The following is a 19,414-nucleotide window of genomic DNA, read 5'->3' as shown; positions in this document are numbered from 1 at the left end:
GCGTTGCCCCTGACGCGTGCTCTGAAGCTAATGGGCATTGACCGCAGAGGGAGCTTTTGCCACAAGAGGCGCCCGTTCCAGGAGGCGAGCGGTCGTGGAACGAGCACGCTTAGTGAATAGAGAGCTTCGTGTCGCTTCTAGTCGATCATCATCATTACCAGTACCTTGAAACAGCAGGCAGGTGTCTTGCGGAGCACTTCCAGAGCGTTTCTAGCTCATCATTCCGAGTCATTCCTTAAATATGAAGACATGACGTAACGTAAGACACTTGATTGGAAATGCAGACCGAATGAACTGTCCTTGAACTTTGGATGATTACGTGAACCGTTCGTATAACCGTCCTTTCAGCGTTGTCGAGCTGAAAGCCTCACTGAACGCGTGAAAGAGCTCTGCACCTTAAGCTGACAGGATCGCGTACGTCATGATCAAGAACTTGCACACTAACACACAAATAACGTTACTTGCACTTTTTAAACATCATTTGGGCTGCACTCTTAAAACAGTTGCACCCTTTGGGGTGTATATTTGTCCCACAACAATAATCGTCATCTGCCTTGCTTGCGTTTCCTTTCCTGAAAACTCGGCGCTCGCTACTTTCCTGTCGAGAATGCTGCGTCACGCTGATAAGGCGCATATGCCGTTCGTGACTGGAAAGTACCGGGCTCGCAGCGTTAAAGAAAGGAAACGCGGGCAGCACAGATGACGATTATTGTTGTGGGACAAGATACGCCCCAAAGGGTGTAAATATTTCTAAGAGTGTGCCGGATATACCTTCCTTCACCATGGAAGGAGGCCATTGTAGTTCCACTACTGAAACAAAGTAATGATCCATATCAGCTGACAGTGTCCGGTAGAGCTTACAAGTTGTCTTTGCAAGCAGTTCGAGAAGATGGTAATTCGTCATATGTTACGTTTCCTCGAATCTAAGAAAATGCTTCACTATCAGTGCGGTTTCAGGAAAGGTCATTCTACAACCGACCATCTCGTGCACATCGGGTCAAATTCCCGTGACACTCATTCACAATCAGTACGTCTTGTCCGTATTCCTCGATACGGTAAAGGCACACGACACGACGTGGCTCTACGGGATATTGCTAGATCTGTAGGATATGCGTATTCACGGAAACACGTTTAACGTTAAAGAAAGCTACCTGCCAAACCGCATATTCCGAGTCAGCATTGGTAATGCTCTTTCCAGGGCATTTCTGTAGGAAACTGAAGTGCCGCATGGTGGCGTACTAAGCTGTACTCTTCTAATGGTAAAAAAAAAAAAAACCTTACGTTCAACAACTCGTCGCCAGGGCTACGAGGGCAGTCGAAGCCAGAGGGTTCCTGGACTAAGGAGCCCTCCCACCTTACGGTGATACCCGGCCTCGCTCGGGACACTGTTTCGTCTAATAAACGTTTCTCTCTCTCTTACGTTCATCAATTCAACGTACCATGTTTTATTCAGTATACGTTGACGACGTTGGCCTGAACATGGCGTCATAATGGGCTAATGAGGATGGGTTTAATCTTAATTCCCAGAAAAGCTACTGTTTGCTTTTTGCTAGGTGGAAGGGCCATGGCCCCAGATGCTAATATTGAACTCGGTGGACAGGGCTTACTTCCGCGCACAGACCGTGCTTGTTAATTTAATTAGTAAGGGAATGTTTACTGCAATTTATATTCCCGATAAAACTGCGAACCTTACTTTGTGTAGTTATGTAATACATTGCTGTCGCTTACGATTCGCGTTTTGGGCAAAACTGCGCGGCTATCGTTCCTCTCTCGAATGTTTTTGTTACTCTTCAAATGCTATATGATAACATACTAGAAAGCGCATAACGCAGTCACTATACCCTAGTCCTTATCAGTCGCGTTATCGCTTTGTAGCACTGCTTGCTTGTTTTACTTTATGAAACAAAAAAGTCGCACTGTGGCATCGCGGTGTTTTTCACATTTTCACAGGATTGCCTCGTAAAAGAAAAGACACTCATTCCACAAGAGGCTCCTTCCTCACAGCTTCTGCCTAATGATTTCTCCGGATACACACATCGGGTCACAGGCATGCGCATAGAAGGGTAAAGTGTTGTTCGGTACTCTACTGGCGACGATGTCCAAGCGTATACTTACAGAACGCCAGAAGCACGATTTGGTACAACGCTTCCTTGCTCAGTGAAGGCCACTTCTTTCTTGAATCTTGTATCGCACAAAAGAACCTTCGGTATTTACCGTATAGGACAAAAGGTTCGAAGCCAAAGCAAGTTTTCACAAAATATAGTTTTTTTTATTGACATAGTTTGTACAACTGCATGCAGAGGAGCAAATAAAAAGAAATGATGAGAAGTGGTTCTTCTGGGGAAGGAGGAAAGGCTAGCACTATTTTCTGCAACCCAGGCGGGAGCACGGCTCAGCGCCAGCGGGGTGGAGGAGATGGGATTAAAAGAGAGAGAGGGCAGGAGGGAGAAAGGTATGATGCGTCACGTGTGCATGTATACCAACGTTTGCCTATTTACAGTGCTGAACCGCGCACTCTGTAACGATCCTTTTCGGTGGCAATTCCCCTTCCGCACGACACCGCATCCAGCAGGATGATGCGCCGCGCTGCACAGAACTGTTTTGTTGCTTGTCGTCGCCACGTTATTGCCGCTCACGCTCGTCAATAGAGTACTCGACAACGATTGGACGTGAAGATAACGTTCCAAAAGAACTCTGACCGCCTGGCAAATATTTCCTCAAACAGAAGAAGTAAAGCACAACAACATTTAAAAAACGCGGAAATACTTTAAGACAGAGAGACACGTACACACGAGACCTCTCTGGATGGATGGATGGAAGGGTAAAGCGTCCCCTTTGAAACGGGGCGATGGCAGCTGCCACCATGCTCAGATCCAGTACATGTAGGGGAACTAAGTACGGCCACTGGTAACGGCTATAAATTAAGATTTGAATGGCAGACAGAGAAAGAGAGAAAAAAAAAAGCAGGAAATGTCTATTATAGGTGTCGTCCAAGCGACAGAGAAGTAGATTTCCTTTTTAAAACTGAAAGAAAGTGCCCTCAGGGCCCAAGACTGTACACGTATGGATGGATGTATATACTCAACCACACAGTCGTTTATATTATGTCTGATAGTTATTTATATGTCGTCCAATAAGGGAACTGCATAACCGGCTATTAAATTACGACGTGAGTTCAGTTTTATGATCGACAGACAACGTTATATCTATATTCTCATCTCTGGTCACTGCTGTCTTTACAGATCAAGCGCCATATATCCAAAAAAGTATCGCACACGGAAAGCACACCATCGTACGTTCATCATTACCGACTAGCTCAAATGTATATATATATATATAAAAGACACCTTCCTAGCTTCCGACAGATTCAAGGTGGGTGGATCGGGATGTATGAAAGTGCAAATACAGAACAGGCGTAGCGATTGTCGGCGTTGTTCCGGACCACGGAAATGGCTTCGTCTTCCTGTTCGGTCGGTACGGTGCACCTAGTCGTGACCTGCCATTCTGGGCATTGCGAAATTCCGCCGCATTGTCGAACTCGGCGTCTTGTCAGTTCTAGCTGATTGGCTCGCGGGGCTGCTAGAGCCCCTCTCGTTGGTTCAAGACGCCGTCGTTGCAGAAGTGGACAATATGTGGCGGAATTCGACAGTATCCAGAACAGCACGGCTGGCACCGTCGTCGCAGAGACCTGCCGAGAAGGGGTTGCTCTCTCGAACTTTGATGCGGACGTATCACAGTCTCCTCTCCGCGGGCGGTCAACGCTGACATTCGGTGAGCTTCTTTGAAATGTTCATGGTATGGCCACCTTGGGATGCGTGCATCGCGGACACCTGTCGCCGAGGGGGTTGCCCTTCTGGTACTGGTACACGTAGGTATCCTGCGCAGGGCAGAGAGAGAGAGAGGACTTACGTGACCGTCCATTGCAACAGAGAAAACACTTCATTAGCACAATCAATCTGACGTGATGTCAACATTTCTACTATCCTTTTCGGGGAACGGGCGGCATTCTAGAATCACTACCCAGAGATACGTAGTCTCGAAATATTAAACTTCAGTTCATTCGTCCCGAATTTCGGCTTCTATAAACGCTTGAATACTAAGGAGGCGGTTTCTGCAAGAATGAGATTAGTGCGCCGGTGCACTTAGTAGAGGGGTAAGGTGCCGGCTGTGGTAGAGTGACGGTCGCGTCACGATTGCTGACGAAGGTGGCTGTGAAAATGTCTGAAACATAGGGGAGGGGGGGAAACCCTGTAGCGTCCTTGAAAATTTTATTTGAAGCATTACACCTAACGAAAGCGCAAATTTTACTAAGTGTAATCGCAGAATAGCTACATGAAATCGCAAGGTTGGTGACACTTAGGCGAGATATACAATGCATGTGTGCGTGTGTGTGTGTGTGTGTGTGTGTGTGTGTGTGTGTGTGTGTGTGTGTGTGTGTGTGTGTGTGTGTGTGTGTGTGTGTGTGTGTTTAACATGGCGGTGGCGCTGCCATCGTTTTCGTTGTACTGCGAAGGAGACGGTTTTGATGAATCACATTACCACCGGCACGATTCTTGTCGAAAGGCAGGACAAATACGTTTTCCCAAATCTCCTTCTGTTAGCTTTTTTTTAAACACCTTAAGCTATACGCATACTAATCATGGTGGTGATGATGATTTTTGGTATCCCCTTCGGGACACAGGGCGTTGACAAATGGGCACCTAGCCCGCTTGAGCTAACCGGGTAATCTATAGATGTTTATCAGTCTAGCATTCTGCCTATATCTCTAATTTTTTCTCTCTCCCTTAAAACTTCTATATCTACGTTACATATGCTTGTAACGCATCGGGTCTTGTCAGTCTCTTCCCTACTTCTTCTTTTCCACCAATACTCCAAACATCTCTTCAAATTATTTAGACTGTCGACCGGTTAATGCTCCCATCCGCTTTGGATCCCAGCAATTCTGGAAAGTGGACGTTAGCTACCGGTCTCGCTGACTGAATACCCTTGCATTCCATGTGGGTGTGCTAATACGCCTGGCGTCATAGTGCCCCCTTCCGTTAAGCAAACAAGCAACTTGGCGGTATCGTCGATGCCGTACCTCTCCTCCCATGTACTTGGGCAGGTTCCTCCTGTCGATGTACTGCAGGAGGCTGTCCTTGCTGGTGAATATCACGCGTTGCACACCGTCGGACGGGAGCATGGTCTTCACTATCTTCCACACAGCTGCAGCCACGGAAAAGGAGGTGTTAGTCTCGCGCATAAGGGAGAAAGAAAGTCACAGTTTCTGCCCTACAGGCGAAGCATTGATTGCGATAGCATATGATTAGACAGCTATGCGAAGTAAGGTTACAGTCGTTTTATCAGCTGCGTAAACTGCCGTAAACATTCGCTTATTACCTAAATTAACGAGCACGTTGTCACGCGGGCACAGGCAAAGGCGAACACATCTCACTCGCTGCCAGAAGGCTGGCGTGACGAAGAGCGGCAGCAACGGCGAGCGAACTAACCGTCGTGCTGCCTCTCGCTTCCACGCGAACAAGGAGTGTGAGAGCACAGCGCACACGAAGCCATCAGCTATCTCAGCCAGCTAGCCTTCGAACCCAGCGCAAGTTGCATGCAAGGGACACGGCCTCGCTCAGCCACCGCAGCTGGATAGAAGAGGAGATGTGCACTAACCTGACCTCTCCTTCCCTCCTCCAAGTGCGCTCACACACCCCCACTCTTCTCGAACGCGAGAAGACACCGCCGCATCAAGCCTACCATACTTAACCCTCGCACGCTTTCGCTCGCACCTACAGCAACGGTGAGCGGCCGCGATGTTATCTTCGCTTGGACTTTATATACATCATCACGGTGACGCCGACGGCTGGAATTCGCCTGGAGTGTCCATATAATTGTTATCGCAGTAAAAGAAGCGAAGGAAAAAAAAATCGCATTAAGTCGAGCACAGCCTGCCGTACCCTGTGTTGCCTTATGTGGAATCTGAGCACGACATGTACAGGATCGGCCACTTGAAGGGGAAACACCTAATTATAGTATTCAAGAGCTTACACCGGCTGATGTTCAGCATGAAATCCAGAAAACTATTCTTTCGTTTATGGACATCATCATTAGGCGTCGTATGAAGCACATATATCCCCCGTGAAGTGGAATATATGCTGAAATTGTGGCGGCTTGATTACTAATGGGGCGTTTCTCCTAAATGTGAACGATGCTGTACTTCTCCGAAACGTTAACATTCGCTCCCATCGCAAATTACCAGTGCAATCTACGTGTAAAGCGATTTCAGTACACCGAATAACAAAAAACTGGAAGGAACCTCGAACATGGCAAATAAGTTCTGCGGAAGTCCGCAAGGTGAATGAAGGCTCATGAAAGGAGAAAGGTGTCATCCATTCGAATGTAGCACAAAGCTGCATTCGGATGGATCACAACTTCCCGGTCATGAAAAGGACCTCGCACGAAGCGCACACTTTTGAAAGCACACTATACGCTGTACAGATACCATAACAATAAAGTATCGAAGTTGTCCAAAGTATTTTAACTGCGCGCCTAGCTGCCTGGCGGTTCATTGCAAGTTCGCGCAATACCAGAGCCGTCACCAACCAGAACGTCGGAGAAAATCCGGATGGTAAAAGTAGATTACGTTCTCGAGTTTAACGTTTCCAATCAACACAATACTATCGACAGACTCCGCATACAGTGGCATTGGCTCCGGATTACTTTCGACCACCCGGGGCTCCATAACGTGCTCTTAAATCTGAATAAACGAGTGCCTTTTGTATTTTGCCACCCGGCCTGAATGTACCAGCTGCAGCCGGCAATTGAACCTGCGACCTTGTGCTCAGCAGCTGGACGCCGTATATCCACATACTAAACCAAGGCAGGTAACGAAAACCGGCACAGTAAAAGCCGCGTGTAGCACCGGTGACGGGGCCGTGAAGGAGAGTTACAAGAGAGAAAAAACTGTGGCATTCGTGTCACCCCCCCCCCCCCCCCCCAAATCTAGACCGTGCACTAATAATACCAATTGCTCCGCAGCTGCCTTTGTCCTTTTCAGTTCGAATGCAACCGTGGTTTCGCCAAGGTCGTTATCCACGCGCTCGACTTGACAACGGGCTCTTTGTAAGAACAGGACGAAGGTGTCCGCTTCACGTCGCCAGATAGCTGGGGTATATAAATTCAGAAAGCTTGTCCGGAAAAGGAACGGGCCCGCATCCTTGAGGTTGCTCAGAAGGCGTGATCTTGTTTTCCCCCTTCTTGTGAAAATGAAAAGTATCTTACCAGTGTGCGCCGAGAAGAATAAGCGCGCGCGGGAACCGGAATTAATGAAACAAGAGAGCTGTCTAAACGGTTTAGTTTTCTTTTTTTTCCTACACGCATAAATGTGAACAATGGGGCTCACTAATATGGGAAAAGTCTAGTCAGGAGCACACTTACCGTTAAGAATCCATGGCATATTGTGGACAATGATGTACCCTGAAAGAGACGAGAAAACAATAAGAAAAAGGAAATAAGGGGTCAGGAAAACGTGCGCGGACTTCCGCACGGACCCTCATAAGTAGTCGAGTTACAGACACACTTTTTTTCCGTGTACTGTGGCAGATACAACATCAGCTGTTACAACCCCTTCAGTCACGGCGTTCACGTTTGCGGACGCGACCTATTTTTGCCATTTCTGTGCAGTGGTAGCAAGGAATAGAGCATAAACATTAAGTTTAGAGTATAGTGGAGCATTCCGCTAACCTAATTACTTCCATTTTGCTTTCGAGTGATATGTAGCGTTACAGATTACTGCTTTGGTGAAGGCACTACCGTGTCTTACGTGACGTTTGATGCGGGGCATGTCGGTAGCAGCCTCGAAGTATTCTTTTTGCTTTCTTGAAATGCTTGCCGCCGACAAAAACTTGTGCATGTAATTCGAGCTGGTGATTCTTCTCATTGTACGAAGAGACGTAGCATGAGTTACTTCACACTATTCACGTATTTAGTTACTCTGCAATTGTGATGACTCATCATTAAATGCACAAGGAATTATTCTACCACCTTGACTTGCTTTCAGTGAAGTCTCAAGCACCTTGTCATAAAATTGTGTATGTTTCACACATATATGGACAGTCGATCATAATTTGTGACTGAAGGGGATGAACTCCTACAACCCGCTCTTCTTTAAAATGTATTTTGCGCAACCGTTGGAGGACAAGAAAGAGCTGAATCAGTAAACGCGTGAACATTTCAACGCTCAGTGACTATACATGGGCCGTGACCCGACGCTTGCAACGTCCTCCTGTGTAGCGCTGCAGTTAAGTCATTTTATCCGCGTACTTGTCGCAGACGCGATCTCGGGGCGAATGCGCTTTTACATCGCCAGGCTTTCTTTTAATGCTGCTATCTTTAGTCAAGCGGCAAACCGCGTATCTTCAAAGTTTCGTGAGCTAAATTAATCTCATCGTGGTCCGACGTACATGGCAAGCGAGACAGCTTCACCAGTTTCTCAGCAAAGCGTAACGTACTGTATATAGCTATAAGCACACCAAGGTAACGAATTTGCGTCACCACCGTAATCAACTTACGTCCTGCCTACCTTAACCTCTCTTTTTTTGTTGCTCTATCGTGCCGTTATGTTCGGTTCCTCTTTTCTCTAATGTTCTTTTTTTTTTCTTATTTCTTTTACTGCACGAATGTACTATCGCACGTCCGATCTCCGAAGGACCGGTTATATCACACGTTACCTGTCTCAGTATTTCGGTTTCCTCCTCTCTTTCTTTCTTTCTTTTTTAACACATTAACTTTTATCGTCTTTTCTCGACCGGGTCGTTCCGACGCTTCAGTGTACCGGAAACAGCGGGCTATATATACGTCGTGGCCCGCAGTATACATACATATAGACGATTGTTTCTCATCAAGATTCCAGATTACGCCGCGCCCAGTGCAACGCGGCGTAATATAGTCGCATGGCGCCCTTCGACGCCGTGCTTTATCTGCAATCTGTTGCCTTTCCCTGTTCGATAGCCCGGGGACGCGGCACCGACGTGGAGTCAGGGCCGAGGCAGTGTGTATACATACATAGAACCGCGGGCGCCTCACCGAGGTCGTCTTATCTCGTCTGTAGGATCTGTTCTCAGATACCAGGGGAGGATTAAGAGGGAGGGCTTCAAGGCAGGACTCACCTAGTGCCCACGGGTACAGTTCCTTGAAGATCATGACGATGAACTTGACGAGTTCCATGTCCTGCGACAGAACGTTCGATTTTAGTTCAGTGCTCCGGCTTCAGACGGCGTTTCGGCCTCTGCTGTCTTTTCTTTTGTTGGAGTGTTGAATATTGTCTTGAGCAATCACGGAGCTTAAAAGTTAAAGACAGTACATCGTGTCTCGCACGTGGCGTTATACACTGCTGTTTATGCGCTGGCTGGTTACTTCGGGTATTCGTTGTGGCGGTCGCTGCGCATAGCGGAGCGTTTATTCCTTTCATAACAACAATACGCGGACAAACTGACAAGACAGAGAGAGAAAGGCAAAGGAAAGACAGGGACGTTAACCAGATTATCTCCGGTTGGCTGCCCTGTACTGGGGGAGGGAAAAAGGGACGAGATAGGTGAGAAAGAGAAAAGGATAAAAAATTGAAAAAAAGAACTATACACACACAAACACGTACACCTGTCTATCTGACCTCTAACCTTTTGGCACAGCGGACCGTTTATAGCAGGTCGGAAATACGCAAGCGCTATAGTGTATATAGTGTATTTAAAGTGGTCGCAAAAGAATGGGCCCGGGCGTACCACATTGCTGACGCCGGCGTCGGTGCAATCGAACACGACGGTCACTCTGAGCGCGTCCTTCTCGAACATGATCTTGTCCATGAAGAAGGCGAAATACTTGCGCATCTCCTCCACCATCGAGGAATCCTTGCGGTGATGTTTCACGCGCAGGGTCACTGCACCAGAGGAAACATGCGGCCATGGAGTCAGACTGCAGTAGCATACGGAGTAAGTGCGAACGCGATTCGAAAGTTTGAATCTCTTAGCATAACGCATAGACCACACGCGTCTATATAGACGTATTCAGAAATAGTTAAGTGCGGGTGATGACACCTTGAGATGGTTTATATGAACAACCATTATGCATTGGAAACGTTCCGTGTAAGACGGGTCTTGAAGAAAGAAAACGTACAAGAACACCGGTCTTCGTGATAATTTTGTCGCTGTCGTCGACATGTTGCAGCAACATATAAAAGGAAAAACACAGTCTGTCTCTATAATGCGAGCTTTTTGACATCATCACAAGATGACGTCATTACCGTTGTTAATGTCTGCGCTCCGATATTCCGTAATACATTTAAGCTATATAGCACGTCTATATGTACGCTATACTAAAGCAATAGCGACCTAGGAGTGCCACACGCTATCGGCGCAGCGTTGGTTGCAAGAGAGTAGTTAGTCCTTGTTAGACCTACCGCAACGATCTGCGATAAAGCACGTTCTCTCGCACGGAGTGCGCGTTGGAGATGCATGATGGAATCACGTTGGGCGAGGTTGAATTGCTTGATTCAAAGAAGAGTTAACGTTAAGCAAAATTAACTTCCTTGATAAAAGCGAGAAAACCGCAGGCGCAGACAAAGATAGATATTTTTAAGGTTGTGCGAATTGAGATTTGGAAAGATCTTTGTCTGGAAACCGCATGCTCGTGTCAAAGATATTCGCCGAGCGCTTTAGTCTTTATTGTAAAGCAGATCTTGATTATGGAAGGAACACGACGTTTGCAAGATGCTTCGCGCGTTTTCAGCGCCTGTTCGATCTTAGAACTAATGATGAAGTTGATGTAGTGTTCAAATTTTTGTTTCCGCTTCTTCTTCCTTCTGTGCACTATAGCTTTCTCTATCGCTTATAAAGATGTTCGGTACAGACAATTAGACGGGCCATTTTAGCGTAATGGGTGATCTGCGCGGTGGAGCCCGTTTCGAGTCAGGGTCGAGGAAGTTGTGTCCATCGTGACCACGCGACGGTGCGACATTGTATACCAATCAGCAGTTAAATGTGTAAACTGTATAGGGCGCTCGACAGAAGTTTGACGCCTTCTTCTAAGCAACGTGGACCAAGTGTGTAGCAGGCATGCATTACAAGTGCACAATCGAACAAGCTGCATGGTCGAGGTACAATAGCGCACACATGCCTTTGAGCAGTCCGCGGTGGTCAAGCGAGCCTGCTAGACTTCTTACACTATTTATAGCCATATAGCTATTACCCTATAAGCCTGTCTTAAGAGCAACAACGACAAAGGAGACGAGCGCACTTCCAGAACCTCTGATAACTGAGCACTCGGTTATATAGATGCTTGCACACGCACTGACAGTGACGTCAGAACTTACAGACGTGGCTTCCGAACTTGTCCGTGTTGTATGGAACGAGCGTCCCGTGGTGGAAGAATTCGATTGGGAAACCCTCCTCCGTCGCATCTGAAATCGGAGAACGAAGAGAACAACATGTGTTACCTTCCTTTCATTTTCTACTGGGAGAAACAAAATATAGAGTACGAACAGCGCAATTATACGCTAATACGCAACAAGTTTCAATCACCACAGTGTATCCTGTAATAGAGCTAGCCCTGTCTTTAGCGTTTTCTCTTTTTCTTTTCTTTTTTTGACAGCGCCTGAAGCGTGCTCACTAAACCGCAGTGGCTGAGTCGGCGACTATACGTAGCTTGCACTGATGCCGTCTCAGACAGCCATGTTACAGCGACCCGCCGCTAGTTAAGACGGCGAGGAGGCCTTTAGCACCAGTTTATTTCTTTGCCTGCCGTCCTATACGGTTTTGCATGAGTCGGTCGGTCGGTCGCTGGTCCGGTTCTTGCTCCCCCCTGCCCCCCCTCCCCCCTTCTGCCTCCCCCCTTCAAAAAAAAGGTCTATTAAAAAGAAACGCACCCGGCGGCGGGGTTCGAAACTCGGACCCCCAGCTCAGCCGCCCGATGCCCTAATAATTGGGCGACAAACGCCTTTTTACATACTTATTTTTACTTTTTTATTGCATCATATATACTACTATATGCGAGAAGCGTGCAAGCGCTAGCCAACACATCAGATATTGATGGCCTAGAAGGCGCCTATAAATCGCGATGTGCATACCATGCACCCCAGAAAAACAAGAAGTTTTGCACTTAAAAGAGTGACGATGACATGCAACTTATGAAGAGCTAGTAGCAGTCCGGTTGAAACTCTGTTGGTTCACACGTGTCCTTCAAGTGACCAATCAAGTGAGCATGCATGCGTACTAAAATTTCGATGAAACAGCGGGCTCAGCGTTTCAGTCCAACATGCCTGCAGCCTTCCGTTAGCTATGTAGTCCGATTAAGAAATACGTATCAAATGCACGTCTTCTTCGTGAAGTGCAATCAAGTACAGAATGGTATGCTGATTTAAAATGAAGTCTTTCTTAGGAGTGCTTTGAAGCACATCCCAAAACAATACTTTATCTTTGCCACTTATGAAGCAGGACTCCGTAGTTTCATGCACATCCCAAAGGCGACAATTCGGAATAAATACAAATATAGCTTTTTTTTTATGCAGCGAGTTTTCACAGGTAACGTTTCACTGTGCAATCTCAAAAATGCGTTTGTACGTGGGTATACAGGGATCTTGTGGACTCGTTGAAGTACGTCACGCTATGGCAAACTAGAGAATGCAAAAACGGTAAAGGGGAGGTGGGAAAATCATCTATACTAAATCTTTTCTCGACACTGAACGTACACTTATCGTGTACCCAACATCAACTATACTCACGTACAACTTTATGTGGCAATAAGGAAAAGCTAACATCAACTATACTCACGTACAACTTTATGTGGCAATGAAGGAAAAGCTACGGGGGCGGAGCTTCTGCACATGTGTTACCGCGCCAAGTAATCCGGCAGCGTTTGACAGTGCTTTTGGTTGGTAGGAACAGACGCTGAATCGGCGCAGCTTCCACAGATACAAAGCGCACGACACAGATTCTCATTTAGTAGGTCGCGTAGGCCCTGTCGATAACCTATACGCTAACTTCTTATCAGTTACCTCTTGAAACTTATCTCTTGAAACTTCATAGGTTCAATGGTGAGAGAAATCGCTTAGGAAGCGAACGTGCTATGTCGCGCGGTTTTTCTGAAGCTGGATCGAACTCTCTTGCTCCACAAAAAAAAAAGAAAAGAAGAAGAAGAAGAACGCGGGAATCCAGTGAACGATCATCCAAGGTAAAAAAAGGGGAAAGAAGAACGCGTGTATTTAGATTACTGTAACTTCGTCTATTATTTCACAAATACGCAGAGACTGATCCGAAACACCACCAACTCCGATGTGCATGCTGTCAAGAATGGCGAGCTGCGAAACAAGATTGCCACACAGTTACGACAGGGCGACACGACGCGCACCTCCCCCTCTCCGTCGCTGCAGCGGGGAGGCGTTCGAAGAAGCGGCCTTTGTGCTGGAATCCGCCGCCTTCCACCCGCCCCATCGACATTGTGGCGGAACGAGTTCGGTGTTTGAACAATGTTTCCGGAGTTCCCCAACGCGGAGCTGATTTGACACGCATGGACAAGCTGCCGCGGGAACGACGTATTTTTGTGCTTCTCACGCTTCGGAGTGGCGCAGAACAACGAGCGACCCTCGAGCGGCACCAATAGTTCCCGGAACGGCACCCCGCCAACGCCGTCGTCGGGCATCAGAGCGCGGTTGCCTTTGTGTACGTAAACTGATCTTCAGAGCAGCTGCGAGTTGGTGATGAGTAAACGAACAGTCGCCGCGTCGTATGACCGGCGGATCGAGTGTATAAAAACTGTGGTTGTGCGAATGCTGAGGACACTTCTCTTGAGCAGTCATGTTAGACTGAGTCACTTCTCTCATGCAGTCATGTTGGACTGTTACTCTTTTTCTCAAGCAGTCATGTTAGACTGATTTAATTTCTGTAAATAAACCCTTTTTCCTCGTTCTCGATGAGAAGCAGTTCTTCACTTCATCAACGATCTCAGCGTAAATAACTTGGACGACGGCATGGGCCAGCTACCTTCGAATTCATGCCGTACTCCAATCTTGGCAAAGGACCACGGACGATGGGATTGAGCCCCCAATCCTGACAACTGGCTGACAGCGGTGAGATGGACTTTGCGACATGGTGCTGTATCTGCGGTGAGTGCTTGGTTTTTGCTTTGACTCTCTAGGCTTCATTTTGTGGTTGTTCTGTTTAGAACAGTAGGGAAGCTAGATTGTTGTGTGTTAGCTAGGTTGTGTTTACCTAGCTTGATTTAGAGAGCAGAATCAAGGCAGTAAAACAGCAGTCATGGAGTTAAGGACACTGCTGAGAGACGAGTTGTTGATTGTTGGTGAGGAACTGGGCCTAGATGTACGCAAGGAAATGCTCAAATCGGAATTATTGGAGCTAATTTCCAATCAGGCCAGTGAGGAAGATATTGAAATGGGAATGGAACTTCTCAAAAAGAGAGAAACGGGAAAGAGAAAGAGAAGAACGGGACCGAGAAAGAGAAGAAAGGGACAGAGAAAAGCAAGAGAGAGAGGAACGCGATAAAGATCGCGAGTTTCAGTTAAGGAAAATGCAACTTGAACTTGAAAGCAAACGTTTGGAGTTGTCTCAAGGAAGTGAAGGCGCTCTGGGACGATCAAGTGAGGCAGAATCGTACCGCATGGACAGGCTATTGAAGCCATTTGAGGTCGGGACCGACATAGGCTTGTTCCTAAGCAATTTTGAAAGGACTTGCGAGAAGATGAACTTCGGCCCGAGTACATGGCCACAGCGGTTGCTGTCTATGTTGCCGTGTGAGGCGGCGGAAGTAATCGCCAGATTGAGTGCGCAGGATGCATATGATTATGCAAAAGTTAAGGCTAGTCTCCTGAAGAAATACCGCCTTTCAGCCGAAGCTTTTCGGCAAAGGTTTAGGAGCACAGGCAAGAAAGATAGCGAGGGCTATCCGGAGTTTGCATATAGCTTAAAGGCCAACCTAGTCGAGTGGCTTAAAAGCGCGGAAGCGTACGACAACAGAGACATGATCATTGAATGCATGTGTTTAGAGCAGTTTTACAAAACCATCCCCCAAGCTGTGAAACTGTGGGTGCAAGACAGAGGTAATGTAAACACTGTGGAAAGGGCGGCTGAATTAGCCGAAGAGTACGCAACCCGCAGAAAGTTGAACGCCGAGGAGGGAAACTGGGACGGTCGAAATGGACCGCGGAAACCATTTCCGTTCAAAAGGGGTGCGCAAACTAGACGATCAGAGCCTGTAGACATGGCGGAAAAGCCCGCAGAAAAGAGCGAGGAGAAACTTAACGGAGAAACCGCACAAAAAGAACAGAAAAGAAAATTCGAATCTGTTAGACCAATTCGCTGTTACAAATGCCACAAACTGGGACATATAGCTGTAAACTGCGAGAAGTCTAGCGTAGTTTTTTCCTACGTGGAGGAAAAAGATGAGAATATGGAACTTTTAAGTCCGTATCTCCACAACCTGCAAGTTAATGGAAAACCATGCCGAGTGCTAAGAGACAGTGCCGCCACGCTGGACATTGTCCATCCGTCTTACGTGATGGTAGATGACTTCACCGGAGACTTAAGCTTTTGAATTAATATTCTATTGGTGCGATCCGACTGGAAAACCACTCCCAATATCTTTACCCTCCGAGACGGAACGATGGTGTGTCCCTCCAGCTGTATGTTGATAGTGGGCGAGTCGCATCTGTGCTTCTTTCGCGGTGAGACCAGGAGTAGCTCCGACTTTTGGGGGGCGCAGCTGAGCCCGCATGACTTAAGACTACAACAGCCCAAGTTACGCACATGATCCGGCGAATAACAACCAAGACAAGAGGCATGGGGGAGGCGGACACGCTTCGGCTTGTCCAAGCCTTCGTCGTGTCTCGAATAACTTACGCTATTCCGTACGCACTACTCAACGAGACGGAACTCAAGAAAATCAACACAATGATCAGAAAGGCATATAAGCAGGCGATGGGTCTGCCAATCAGTACGTCCACAGAACGCCTACTACGACTAGGTGTGCACAACACAGCCGAGGAGCTGATCGAGGCACATTTATCCAGTCAGCGAACAAGGCTGGCGATTACGGAAGCAGGGAGGTCCATTCTCTTACGCCTGGGGCTCTCTGCCCCTATGAGCCATCCGCCGCCTCAGACTGTGAGCTTACCCCATGCCATCCGGAGAAAAATCACCGTACGTCCTCTGCCTCGCAACATGCACCCAGTGCACCACGCAGAGCGAAGGGAGGCCCGCGCCCTGGCCATACACAAGCGATACGGAACTTTACCCTCTACAGCCTACACTGACGCGGCTTCTTACTCCAGACGCGCAGCCACAACAGCCACCGTAGTCGTCAACACAGAACATCGGAGCAGCATTTCGCTCACACGAAACAATCCCCTCCAAGCTGAGGAAGCGGCCATAGCCCTCGCTCTCTCCCAAACAGAGGTTGAAGTCATAGTGACCGACTCCCAACAGGCGTGCCGCAACTTTGCTAGCGGCAGAATTCATGCCACTACACTCCGGATCATCCATCAAAAGCCGCCAACGAGATCAGTCATGATCATCTGGGCGCCAGCTCATCAAGGCATTCCTGGCAACGAGGTCGCCAACCACGTGGCTCGAGATCTGACTCACCGAGCCGACGCCGAGGAATCTGAACCCGAGCGCATGCACCCTCTAGTCTCTTACCAAGACATCACACAACACTACAAGCTAACCCGCAGAACATATGCACCCCCACACAAGTCACTACCTAGAGAGCAGGAGCGATTCCTCCGAGCTCTACAGGTTAATACATTCCCCCACCCAACCAGGAATCACCTCATAGACCCTACAAAATTCTCTCCGCAATGCCGCTTCTGCGCAGAGCCCGGGTCCCTCAGGCACATAGTAGGAGGTTGCAGAGCGGCACCATTACATCATCCGAACCCTTACCCCACTAACGAGCTTTGGGAGAGAGCCTTGGCCAGCTCCGACCTCGAGGATCAGCAACAGCTGATTGCGAGGGCCCAGGACGCGGCCCGAGCTCAAGGCATTCTGGACTGAGGACGCCTCTCCCTAGCTGCTTCACCTAATAAAAATGTTTATTCTCTCTCTCTCTCACCGGAGAAGTAGCATGGATAAAACAGGTTGTAGAAGAACACAGCGTGTGTCTGCCCATGGCCAAAGTCAAAATCAGTGGACCATTCGGGGAGCTAGAGACTGAGGCTGCAGTTTACAAATTTTTGTCACGGTAGTATCCCTACATCTTTTCGAATCGTTCGAATCAGTTACTGCGTGACAGAGGGCTCAAACTGGGAGAGGGCATAGTACAGGCATTGGCCCGAGGCCAAGCTCGTAAGATCGCGGCGCTTTCGGCTGAAAATGCTCAAGCTCCTCCAGCGGAAGCAGAAAAGGGGATAACTTCGATACCCGAATCCGAGCTAGGCCCGAGGGACAAAAGAACAGTTGAGGAGAGCCTGCCAGCTGACCAGCTCAATGAGAGCGTAGCACTAGAGTGTCAGAGCTCTAGCCTGCAGGAAGAGCAAGCAGACGCGCTCCCAAGCGAGACAGGGTCGTTATTATCACCGGCCTCAAAGAACTTTGATCAACTCTTACGCGTGGATAGAGAGTCACTGGCAGCTGAGCAAAAGAATGATGAGAGCTTAGCTAGATTACGTGACACAGCTAAAGAAGGCATTGCTAGGCGCAACGTAACGATACATGAGAGAGGAGGATTGTTGTATCGGCATTACAGAGATCGAAAGGGTAGGATTTTAGATCAGTTAGTCATACCTACTAAGTATAGGGAGGACCTTTTGAGTCTTTGTCATGGAAATGGGTGGTCCGGCCACCTAGGCATAAACAAATCAAAGGAAAGATTGCTTATGGAATACTACTGGCCTGGCTGTTTCAAAGATGTAGAAAACTTTGTAAGATCATGCGACGCCTGCCAGCGTTCTGGTAAACCAGGAGAGACTTGGAAAGCTCCACTGAAGGTAGTGCCCTTAATAACAGAGCCTTTCAGACGACTTGTAATAGACACGGTGGGGCCTCTTCCAAGGAGTGAGTGAGTGAGTAAAGACTTTATTTGAAAACAAGGTATTGACGGATGACCTTGTTGTTAGGCAGCCACGAGCCCCTGGGCCCGGGCGGCTTCTTCAGCTCTCTCGATGACCTTGGCCTGCAGGTCAGGGTCGGAGCTGAGCAACACGGCCTCCCACTGCTCAGTATTACTTATTTCGTGATTTGTATGATTTTCGGCTGGGCACGACCACATAATATGGAATAGATCCGCTTTTTGCTGACAATGCTTACATGTATTAGGGTATTGCTCCGGGTAGTAGTAGTGATAGGCTACGGGGTTGGGGTAGGTGTTCGTCTGAAGTCGTCTCCAAGCTACTTCTTGTCGCTTGTTAAGCGATTTGTGTGCTGGCGGGTACACTGCCCTGGCTAACCTGTAGTGCTGAGTTATTTCCTGGTAACTGACCATGCGATCCCTCCCTGATCCTAGCGTGAGCCGTCCGGGTGCTCGGTTGGCGAGTCCTCGAGCGGTGGTGTGGGCGGCATCGTTGCCGGGTAGGGAGGAGTGTGCTGGTGCCCAAATTATGTGGATTGGTCGTGGGTGTTGGTTTGTGTCTATTATGTGTTTTACGGGAGCCGAGACCCGACCTTTCGCAAAATTGCGTACTGCTGCTTTGGAATCGCTGATAATGTAATGACAATGTGTGGAGGCTATTGCCAGAGCGATAGCCGCCTCTTCCGCTGTTTCGGAGCTTCTGGTGCGAATTGAACCACCAGCGCGTATTTGACCTGAGGAGTCCACCACTGCAAGGGACATACAGTTGCGTTCTATGTATTCTGCTGCGTCGACATAGACTACGTCTTTGAAGGCGTGGAATTTCTGATGTAGGGCTTTGGACCGCTCGGCCCTCCTTTCCTTGTGGAATTCGGGGTGCATGTTGTTAGGGAGTGGATTAATTTTGAGATGGCGCCTCTGATCGTGAGAAATGTCTACTTTAACGCTTTGCATCGACTCGTAGTTGATGCCGAGATTCTGGAGGATGTTTCGCCCGGCGGCACTCTGAGCTAGCCTTTCGTATTGAGATATAAGGTGCGCTTCTACTAGTTCATCGAGGGTGTTGTGCACACCTAGGGCTAGCAATTTAGCGTTGGCCGTTCTTATAGGTAGCCCAAGAGCCTGTTTATAGGCCCTCCGGATAATCCCCTCTATTTTCTCTCTCTCAGCCGCTTTGAGGCAGAGGTACGGGGTGATGTAGGTGATGCGGCTGAGAACAAAGGCTTGTACCAACCTTATGAGGTTGGCTTCTTTCATGCCAGAGTTTCGGTTGGCAATTCTTGAAATGAGTCGCATCGTCTGCTGAACGCATGCTTCCAGTTTGTGAATTGTGTTGCCGTTGCGCCCGTGAGCTTGCATGAAG

At 48.1% G+C, this 19,414-nt stretch overlaps 1 protein-coding gene across 1 annotated transcript in view; it reads right to left on the bottom strand.

The window, feature by feature from the left end:
- Positions 1-2,243: 2,243 nt before the first annotated feature.
- LOC135914906 (motile sperm domain-containing protein 2-like) overlaps positions 2,244-19,414 on the bottom strand; it is a 57,995-nt gene continuing 40,824 nt past the window's right edge. Inside the window, exons 3-8 of the mRNA XM_065447844.1 lie at positions 11,348-11,434; positions 9,762-9,916; positions 9,153-9,213; positions 7,423-7,461; positions 5,081-5,205; positions 2,244-3,877 (exon numbers count right to left, since the gene is read on the bottom strand). Coding sequence (XP_065303916.1) covers positions 3,791-3,877; positions 5,081-5,205; positions 7,423-7,461; positions 9,153-9,213; positions 9,762-9,916; positions 11,348-11,434 — 554 coding nt within the window. The 3' untranslated portion in view covers positions 2,244-3,790. The remainder of the gene's footprint in view (positions 3,878-5,080; positions 5,206-7,422; positions 7,462-9,152; positions 9,214-9,761; positions 9,917-11,347; positions 11,435-19,414) is intronic.

The sequence above is a fragment of the Dermacentor albipictus genome, chromosome 1, assembly GCF_038994185.2.
Source record: "Dermacentor albipictus isolate Rhodes 1998 colony chromosome 1, USDA_Dalb.pri_finalv2, whole genome shotgun sequence".
NCBI classification, from domain to species: Eukaryota; Metazoa; Arthropoda; class Arachnida; order Ixodida; family Ixodidae; genus Dermacentor; species Dermacentor albipictus.
This window is presented reverse-complemented; position numbering and strand designations above follow the sequence as displayed.